This window comes from Nicotiana tabacum, chromosome 3, assembly GCF_000715075.1.
Source record: "Nicotiana tabacum cultivar K326 chromosome 3, ASM71507v2, whole genome shotgun sequence".
In the NCBI taxonomy this organism is placed as follows: Eukaryota; Viridiplantae; Streptophyta; class Magnoliopsida; order Solanales; family Solanaceae; genus Nicotiana; species Nicotiana tabacum.
This window is the reverse complement of record NC_134082.1, coordinates 206,209,637-206,220,449: the sequence shown is the minus strand read 5'-3', so window position 1 is coordinate 206,220,449 and position 10,813 is coordinate 206,209,637. Positions and strand designations below refer to the sequence as shown.

Genomic DNA, 10,813 nt, shown 5'->3' with positions numbered 1-10,813 from the left:
AGACATTAAGTGATTTTTCATCAGGGGGAGTAACTACACGCTGCACTCTTTTCCTTAACCAAGGTTTTGTCCCACTGGGTTTTCCTGGTAAGGTTTTTAATGAGACAACAAGCAATGCATATTATAAATAACTATGTACATCCCAATATTTTTTTTTGTAAGTTCTTAATAAGGCACATTATCTTACATGGAAAAAATCGAAATATTATGAAATATTTACATAAATATCCAGCCAGATTTATTGTTTACTTTTTATAGCTAATATAAGTAGATGATATGCCGACAACACACATTTATACACATATTATATATGGATTGTATAAAAATTACACATCCTTCAATTGTTTAATTTAAGTAGTTGGGTGAACACCTATTTAGGCGGATTAAACAAAGCCAGAAGAAAAATATAAAAGAATTTCAACCAAAGACTACAAATATAAATAAAATTCTTATGTAGATAATTTTTATTAAAACTCGTCATTTTATAGTGAAATAAATTAATTTTTTGTAACAAAAGAAAGAATGATATAAAAAACAAGATAAAAGAAAAAAATATTAAAAAAATGTATGAAAGATCTAAAAACTAGAAATAAGAGATGACAACAAATTTCTAGTTGGTGGTTCATCTTTGTTGAGTATAAAAAATTTGAAAGCTAATCTCATCGATTTCAAATATCTTTTTTTAACTCAAGTACACAAACTTCAAGGTTATTTACATATAAATCAAATAACTTAGTTATTTAACATGGTTAATGTCAAATATCAAAATGGGGTCATACTGAAAAATAAATTTACTGGCTAAATTTTTTTTAAATTTTTAGATAGCCAACTAAAATGAACTTTGAATTAAGGATAATATTTCAACTGACATTATTATAAAAATAATTATTATTGAAAAATAAAATTTTAGAAACTAAAATCTTTAAAAAGAAATATTTTTTTAAGAGATATCGACACACCAAATAAGAGTTCAAGTAGTAGTAAAAGAGTCAAGTCGTATCCAAAGAGTCATTCATAGTCTCAACATTTGATTGTTTTGCCATAATCATGAGTTATTATTTCGTTTCATGATTATTTTTAGGATCCAATGACATCGGTGAGAATTGTATCGAAAAAGAAAAATAGAAGAAATGGTTAATTTTTTTCATGTAATGTTTTTTTATTAATATCCAATGATTATCTATATTTACCGAGAAAGTTTAAATTGTAAGATTATTTACATATAATCCAAATAACTTAAATAATTAACATGATTAGTGTCCCGCGGGTGCTAATACTAGTTGTCAATTACAGACATACGTATCTGAAATATAAATTTTACGAGTTCAACCTTTAGTTCTTACGATTGCATACTTATTGCACTTTTAGAATTATAAGTTCAAAATTATTATTTTAAAAAAATAATAGTTTTCTTACATCTATATCTATTTTCCATGTTGAAAATATTGAGATCAGTTAAATCCATTGACTATATACTACATCATACACTGCTACTAGTTTTAATATACACATTTTGTTTAATCATATAAGATTTTATAGCGAAAAGAAGAATAGGAATTTCAATGTGTGAAAATTTTGAAAGAATAAACCAAACAAAAAAAAGAAATAAAAAGAAAAGGTACTTAATTAATACGCAAAAAATAACACCAGACACGCCCATCTCCCATGGACGTCTACTTCTATATATAAAAAAAAAAGAAAGAAAAACACAACAAGATTGACATAAGATTTTAACTCACAGCCTCACCTAGAGAGGTACACCCAATAACCATTAGTCACAATCATATAATATTTTGAGCATGGGTGCACACATATATATATATTTAAATATTTTTGAAAAAAATATAGCATTACTATACATGATCTAGGGCTGGGAGCATGAGTTCACGTGCCCCATGGAATCCCCCTAGATACGCCCCTGCCTATACCTTCACATAATTGAATTTCTTTTTATTAAAGCATCCAAAATAAGAAGTTTAAGGTACTTCATTTGGTCTATATTATATGTCTTTTAAGATTTTTATTTTATAATTTTAATCATAATATTTGTGTAAAATTTCCACTTAATTAACGCTTTACTTCTCAGAGCAATAAGTTAAATTGAGAAATAACAAGTTAAATACTTCTTATTTTTTAAATTGTCTAATATTTGACTAGTATTTTGGACTAGAGAAATTATTTGAATAGGTTAAATTAAAGTACAATATTTGAATCATATTTTCATTCTCCAATCGTGTAATCACTTAATCACACAATATTGTCATATGCACATGAGATTTTTTAATTCCTGTAAGAAAATTTAGTTAATATATTTTATAATTTTATATTTTAATTATTCCAAGATATTTAACAACGTTCTCCTAGTTGAGTTCTATTTCTTTTTGTGTTTTACTCCCGTGCTATTATTTTATATACGTTCACAAGTTTTATGAACTAAAACTTATTTAACTAGTCAAATTTAAATTGATGTGATGCTTTTTAAATCTATAACGATATGTTCAATCAAATATTGTCAACTTTAAAATAGAAGAGGGAAGAGTATCATGGACTAACATTGGCTAATGTTGTTTGTTAGGCTAACATTAGGCAAGAGTATAGTATATAAATGACCATTACCTATTTAGCACGTTGTTGAGGCTCTGAGGCCCTTTTTGTTTGTTAATAAAAAGTGTTCATGCAAGTGTCAAGCTTATTGTCAAAAACATGAAATGAAGTTCGAGATGTAAATGAAAAAAGATCCTAACAGTTACTTTAAAGGAAAGACTATATTCTCCCCTTTTTATTTTATGTGTCTTAATTCCATTGTGGGTTTAAATTGTGGGTCTCAGGACGCAAGAGGAGTAAGAATAGGATAAATAGATTTTGTGGCGACATCTGAGAAGAACTTGACGGATTGGTACGTGGCATTCTGCTCACCGAGAAGTTATTCATAGGAAGGGACTTTAATAGTCACATTGGGGCGACATCTGGGGGTATGATGGCGTGCATGGCAGCTTTGGCTTTGGCATTAGGAACGGAGGAGGTACTTCGTTGTTGGACTGTGCTAAAGCCTTTGATTTGGTGATTGTCAACTTGTGTTTCCCGAAAAGCGAGGAGCACTTGGTTACATTCCGGAGTTCGTTGGCCAAGACTCAAATTGATTATCTACTCCTCCGAAAGAGCGATAGGAGTTTGTATATGAATTACAAGGTTATCCCAAGCGAGAACCTCACGACTCAGCATAGATTATTAGTGATGGACTTAGAGATCGTGAGGAAGAGGAGGAAAAGGGCCATGTATGGTCAACCCAGGATCAGGTGGAGAGCTTTGACTAGTGACAAAGCGCAGGAGTTTGGGGGGGGGGGGGAGTTGTTGGCTATGGGAGCATGGAGGAGCAGTGGGGACGCGAGCTGTTTGTGGACCACGACAATGGAGTGTATTAGAGTAGTTGCGAGAGAAGTGTTAGGGGCCTCGAAGGGTTTCTCTAGCGGCCACAAAAGTGATTGGTGGTAGAGTGAGGAGGTACAAGAGAAAGTGGAAGCCAAGCAAGCGATGTACTTGAAGTTTATAGAGAACATGGGTGAGGAGGCGAAGAGGATGAACATGGACGGGTATAGGAGGGCTAAGAAGGAGGTGAAGTTAGTGGTTACTGCAGCTAAGACTGTGGCGTTTGGGCATTTCTATAAAAAGCTTGGGGCCAAAGGCGGGGACAAAATGTTATACAGACTAGATAAGGTGAGAGAGAGGAAGGGCTGTGATCTGGATCAAGTTAAGTGTATCAAAGATGTGGAAGGTAGAGTTTTGATGGAAAAGGCTCAAATTAGACGAAGATGGCAGACATATTTTCATAAACTCCTAAACGAATAGGGTGATAGGGACATTGTGCTGGGTGACTTGGAGCACTCCGAAATGCGCAGGGATTTCGGGTATTGTAGGCGCATAAGAGTAGAGGAGGTCAAGGGGGCTATGCGTAATATGCACAGGGGTAGAGTTACCGGGGCAGATGAAATTCCTATGTAATTTTGGAATAATGCAGGTAGGGTAGGTTTAGAGTGGCTCACTAGGCTGTTCAACGTTATTTTTAGGATGAAGAGGATTCCCGATGAATGGAGGTAGATTACGATGATTCCTTTGTAAAAAAGTAAGGGTAATATCCAAAGTTGCAATAATTATAAGGGGATTAAGCTACTAAGCCATACCATGAAAGTTTGGGAGAGGGTGGTTGAAGTAAAGGTGAGTACAGTGTGTCCATTTTTTAGAACCAGTTCGGTTTCATGTCGGGGCATTATGAGGAGATTGATGGAGTGGTATAGGGAGATAAAGAAGGACTTGCACATGGTGTTCATTGACTTAGAGAAAGCATATGACAAAGTCCCGAAAGAGATGCTCTGGCGATGCTTGGAGGCTAAAGGGGTCCTAGTATCCTACATTAGGGTAATTAAGGACATGTATGATGAAGCTAATACTCGGGTTAGGGCAGCGGGAGGAGACTCAGAACACTTTTTTATGATGGTGTTGCACCAGGGATCAGCTCTTAGTCCATTCCCATTTTTCTTGGCGATGGATGCATTGATGAGACACATTCAAGGTGAGGTGTCATGGTGTATGTTATTTGTTAATGAGATAGTTTTAATTGACGAGACAGGGGAGGGGAGTGGTGTTAACGAGAGGCTGGAAGTTTGGAAGCAGACCCTAGAGTCTAAAGGTTTCAAGTTGAGCAGGACCAAGACCGAATACTTGGAGTGTAAGTTCAGTAACGATACCCAGGAAGGGGATATGGAGGTGATGCTTGATACGCAAATCATCCCCAAAAGAGGTAGTTTCAAGTATCTTGGATCTATAATACAAGGTAACAGGGAGATTGATGAGATGTCACGCATCGTATCGGAGTAGGATGGATGAAGTGGAGGCCCGCTTTCAGTGTCTTGTATGATAAGAATGTGCCGCTGAAACTTAAAGGTAAGTTCTACAAGGTTGTAGTTAGATCAACTATGTTGTATGGAGCAGAGTGTTGGCCAGTCAAGAACTCTCTTACCCAGAAGCTAAAAGTAGCTAAGATGAGAATGTTGAGGTGGATGTGTGGGCATACTGGTTGGATAAGATTAAGAATGAATTTATTCGGGAAAAGATGAGAGTGGCCCCTGTGCAGGATAAAATGCGGGAGGATAGGTTGAGATGGTTCGGGCATGTTAAGAGGAGAAGTATAGAAGCCTCAGTTAGAAGGTACGAGCGGTTATCCTCGATAGGTAGCAGAAGGGGTAGAGGTAGCCCTAAGAAGTCTTGGGGAGAGGTTATTAGGCGGGACATAGTGCAATTGGAGCTGACTAAGGACATGAACCTAGACAAGAAGGTGTGAAGGTCAAAGATTAGGGTAGAAGGTTCGTAGGTCGTCGAGCATTTCTTTTTGTCTTACTCAATTCGCTAGCATTAGTGTTAGTATGATATCTTTTATCCATAAATGGCTATCACTACCTAGAGTTTGACTGAATTCTTGGATTCAATCTTATTTCATCTTGCTGTTATTCCTATTTGTTGAAATTACCTTTTCTTTTCAGTTGTTCTCTAGCCGAGGGTCTATCGGAAACAACCTCTCTGCTCTTCCATGGGTCGGGGTAAGGCTACGTACATCTTACCTTCCCCAAACCCCACTTGTGAAAAACTACTGGGTGAATTTGTTGTTGTTGTCTTAATTCCATTAGGCACGACCTCTTAGAAATATAAGATTATTTGATTTTTATGACATTAGATTAAAGATGTGTATATTAAATCGTTAACATGTAGGAAATTCTAGAGTTCCTTATTCTAATAGTAATACAATCCCACTAGTAGCCCGCATTTCCGATTCGAAAGGAATAAACAATAGAAGAAAAATTAGTGTACATTATCTACAAGCGATATCATTTCATTCTTGTTGGTTTAAACATGTCATAACATTTCTATAAGGGATATCATAAAAGTGAAACGAAAACGTAGAGAACTCACTACTAAATATAAAAAGGGGAATCATTTTCTAAACATACTAAATAGGAAAGTAAGACATATAAATTAAATTGAATAAATAATAAATAAAAGATAAAAGAAGTACTCTGAGAAGTGAATAAAATAAAGCCACCTAGAACTTATTTGCAAGTTTTATAAAATTAAAAAATTGAAATTGAATTAAAATTTAAAAGGAGAAGTTAGCTAAGGGGGAAAAGGCAAAGTCCTAAAAGGGTACTTGGAGATTGCACATGATTTCATACTATATGATGTGCTGTGCTGAAATTAATATCTTTATCCCGTCCCTGTCGCTGACCTTTCTTTCTTTCTTTCCCAATCTCTCTCTCCTTATTTACTCCTTATTAGCTCTCTCTTCTTTTATTTCAGTGCTACTACTATACCACTGTCCAATCTCCATTAGTGGAACCAGCAGCATATTTTACATAATATAAAGTATCACAATAGCTTCAAATTTACTCCCATCTATTTCTTCTGCCATTTTTCTCCAATGGGTCGATCTCCATGTTGTGATAAAGTTGGTCTGAAAAAAGGACCTTGGACACCTGAAGAAGATCAAAAACTCTTGGCTTATATTGAAGAACATGGTCATGGTAGCTGGCGTGCATTACCTGCTAAAGCTGGTGCGCTCGCTCGCTCGCCATCTTCAGCTTTCTTGTACATGTACTGATAGTGTAAAAATTCTTTAATACCAATGTTTATCTTTTTGTAGGACTTCAAAGATGTGGAAAGAGTTGCAGGCTCAGGTGGACTAATTACTTAAGGCCTGATATCAAGAGAGGGAAATTCACTTTACAAGAAGAACAAACCATCATTCAACTCCATGCTCTCTTAGGGAATAGGTACTCCAAATTGGCAAAATTTCTTCCCTTTTTCACTTCATTAATTTGTACTTAATTCATGAAAGGAAATTTGCTTTTGCATTTCATGATTTGTCTTCTTTTGCTGACATTAGTGGGAGTTTGGACATAAGAATTGTAAAATTTTAGAAAACAGTGATATTTTTTAAAAGTGAAAATGATATTTGAAAATTAAAGTTGTATTGACATGAATATAATTTTGGGTTGTTTTTAAATTTTTATGAGTGATCTGAGTGAAAAATTTTAAAAATAATTTTTTGGAGTTTTTCAAATTTTTGAAAAATTTCAAAATTCATCTTCAAATGAAAATTGAAAATTTTATGGCCAAACGCTGATATCGAAAAAAAGTGAACAATTTTCGAAAAAAAGTGAAAAAAATTTCATGGCCAAACGGGTGTAAAAATTTTGACATTTTAATATTCAGATCTGCACAAATTCCATTGCACGTTTATTTTCCAATACACCTGACTTTGTATTTTTCTTCAGCGTTACACTGAAAAATATGAAGGGTCTTGTACTCTTCTATCGGACAATGGAATTGTCTTTTTGTCTCAAATAGCTAAAATCAACTCGTTTGAATTTTCTATTATTTCCTTTCACTTTCTTTTTCCAATGACAAAATAAGTCGATGTCCCTATTCATCGATAAAACCAAAGTTTTTTGTTTGATTATTGTAACATATTCTTCCATTGTCTTGTTCTAGGTGGTCGGCCATAGCAACTCATTTGCCCAAAAGAACAGATAATGAGATCAAGAATTATTGGAATACGCATCTTAAGAAACGGCTAGTGAAAATGGGCATTGACCCAGTGACCCACAAGCCCAAGAACGATACCCTCTTGTCCAATGACGGTCAGTCTAAGTACGCAGCCAACCTGAGCCACATGGCTCAGTGGGAAAGTGCCCGGCTCGAAGCCGAAGCTAGACTTGTTAGACAATCCAAACTTAGGTCCAATAGTTTTCAAAATTCAATATTTGCATCCCAAGAATTTACTACCACTTCACCTTCTAGTCCTCTTAACAAACCAGTTGTGGGCCCTCCTCGATGTTTGGACGTACTCAAGGCGTGGAATGGTATTTGGACCAAACCAATGAATGAAATTACGGCCAGTGGCAGTGCGACTATTTCTGTCACTGGACTAGACCTGGAGGAGTCTCCTACGTCTACACTAGGTTATTTTGATCAAAACGCGCCACATATTTCTACACCAGGGATTAATGGAGGAAATTCTACGGTTTTATTTGAATTCGTTGGAAATTCCTCAGGATCAAGCGAAGGCAGAATTATGAATAACGAGGAAAGTGAAGAAGATTGGAAAGGATTTGGAAACTCATCAACAGGACAATTACCTGAATATAAAGATGGTATTAATGAAAATTCAGTGTCATTCACTTCAGGACTTCAAGATTTAACTATGCCAATGGACAATACGTGGACAGCTGAATCTCTAAGATCAAATGCAGACCAAATTTCCCCTCGCAATTTTGTGGAAACATTTACAGATCTATTGCTTAGTAGTAATTCAGGTGACGGCGGTTTATCGGAAAACTGCACGGAATCCGATAACGGCGGCGAAGGCGGAAACGCTAGTGAGAATTGTGAAGATAGCAAGAATTACTGGAATAGTATTTTTAACTTAGTTAACAATTCTTCACCCTCTGATTCGGCTATGTTCTAATTTAGTTTTTTTTAAAAAAAAAAATTAGCTAGTGATTTTGATTTAATAATTCCTTATGTTAATGTGTGTGTTACAGCAAATTAATTAATGACTAGTGTGGTGTGAAATTTACAAGTGAGGAAAAAACACCATGTGTAAATTGTAGATTCTCTTCTTTTTTCTTTGATCTCATGTTCATTGTCTTATGTCCATAGCTAAATTAAGTGTGTTGGCTCAATCAATTCAACACCCCAACTGTTCCGTTTTCTCTTTCCCATTTTCAACTCTATGATTGACTCAGTGAAAATTCACATCATTCTGCTGTACCTTATTTCTTTTTATCTAAATAACTACTCAACCGCTTACAGTTCTATTTGGTGCTAAGGCAGAACCACCACACATTTCAATTACGAAGCAACTTGATATACACTCGGGGGCGGAGCTAAAGCTTCGGTAACGGGTTCAATCGAATCCAATAGCTTTAGTATAAACTGTGTATTTGTCTTAAGAAATTCATTAAATAGGTACAAATTCTTACTTTAGAACCCATAAAAATGCTAGAATCCCGAACCCAATAACTTTAAATCTTGGTTCCGCCTCTGCAGTACAAGCAAGCTAATTTTCTTCTTTTTTGCAACCAATTATTTTTAAAAACTGTTAGAATAAGGAAAAATGACATTGTATAGCCGCTCTGAAAATAATAGTCGATATATATATATATATGTTAAATACAATAATTATACACTTTTTCGGATACCAAATATAAATTATTTCTGGCACAAGCTAAAAGTAATAATATTCTATTGCGTATATGGTGTTCGATCAAAAAATCATTTCTTCCTAAAGTTCTAATGAATTGGCAAACTTGCTTGCAAACAAGGATTTGGCTGGTTACGTTGTTACAGTATTTTTACTTATTGTACGGAGGCGGATACAAGATTTAAATTTTATGGACTTAATATTTATAGTTTTAGCATTGAACCCATTATATTTTTAAAGTTATGAGTTCATTTTTACTATTTTTGCAATTTAATGAATTTTCATATATAAATTATACTCCACGTCAAATATTATGAGTTCGATTGAACCTGTCACTTTAAACACTACATCCGCCTAAGTGACTCGATCTTTTTCATGAATGACCGTATAGTCAACAATTGGTTGTTTGTTCTTTTGTTTTAGTTTGTTTAGTTCTATTTTTTTGTGTTTTGATAATTTGATTTCCCAAATAAATGTATTTCATTGCCTAATTTTCAAATACATCTAAGTCTTCATTTGAAAAAATCAATGTCCTTTAGATATTAACTTCAACAATTTATCAAATTACTCCTCACGGTCTCAATAAGCGGGAAGGCATAAAAGTTGAGATAAGAGTTGTTTAAATTAAGAGATTGTGACACAAATAGCAGGTCAAATTCAATTTTTACTTTTTTCGGTCAGTATACATAACTTATGTATTGATTAAATACAGTTAGACATATATTATATATTCGTCGGCTATTTAGTTTAAGAAATTAGGCTGGCGGCTATTTGGGGTAATTTTTTTTTAATGAATTAATTAAGATAATATTTTCTCTTATGATTGTAGCATGCAACTGCACAGCTTCTTTTTAATTATTGCCGTCTAAATGTCACCTTAGACTACACCATATCTTGCTATCAGCAGTCTAAAATTCACCTTATTGTTATCATTATACGGATTAGCTATTATCATATGCACCTATAAGCTAGGGATTCCAATATAAAGAAAGACTTTATTTTATATCTTGCAGTCTAATTGTCACCTAGAGCATTGATTTAATTAGCAATCAGCAGTTTAAAAGCCACCTTAAAGTTTTCATTTGCGTTTATTAACTAGGAGTAGTAATATCTTATGCACATTTAAGCTAGGGTTTATTCTGATGTAGATATATAATATAGACTCGCGAGGATACAATCACTTTCTCAAAAGTTGCCATCATTGCTAATTTACACTTATTATTTTGTAATTAAGACATTCTATCGTCTAATTTTATCTTTAATTATATAGTACTAGATGGAAATTAAAGCTAATGTTTAGACTATATAGTATATTTATGGCAACTCATCGTATTGGTCTTTGATAAAGAACACCTAAATATCCAGCTACAAATATTTGTTTATGCCTCTATCGTTTAGGGTTTATCATTTCAAAGCTAATCGATTACGCACTACTTTAATTTAACTCTGCATACATTATATTGTTAGTGTCAAAACGGACAAGAGTATTGTTTGACTTAAAAGATATCGGAACCTTTTTGAATAAATCAATCAAAGAAAATGAAGGGGTAAATCTTAGTC

The 10,813-nt window shown here is 34.2% G+C and overlaps 1 protein-coding gene across 1 annotated transcript; it reads left to right on the top strand.

Annotated features, from left to right (window-relative positions):
• Positions 1-6,338: 6,338 nt before the first annotated feature.
• On the top strand, positions 6,339-8,743 carry LOC107812656 (transcription factor MYB16-like). Its single transcript, XM_016637804.2, has 3 exons — positions 6,339-6,599; positions 6,689-6,818; positions 7,540-8,743. The coding sequence occupies exons 1-3, from the start codon at positions 6,467-6,469 to the stop codon at positions 8,513-8,515; spliced, it is 1,239 nt and encodes a 412-aa protein (XP_016493290.1). The 5' UTR covers positions 6,339-6,466; the 3' UTR covers positions 8,516-8,743.
• Positions 8,744-10,813: the final 2,070 nt, after the last annotated feature.

Coding starts and splice junctions, on each gene's coding strand:
- LOC107812656 (XM_016637804.2), top strand. CDS start 6,467: ATGGGTCGATCTCCATGTTGTGATAAAGTTGGTCTGAAAAAAGGACCT. Junction 6,600..6,688: donor TGCATTACCTGCTAAAGCTG/GTGCGCTCGCTC, acceptor ATCTTTTTGTAG/GACTTCAAAGATGTGGAAAG. Junction 6,819..7,539: donor CATGCTCTCTTAGGGAATAG/GTACTCCAAATT, acceptor GTCTTGTTCTAG/GTGGTCGGCCATAGCAACTC.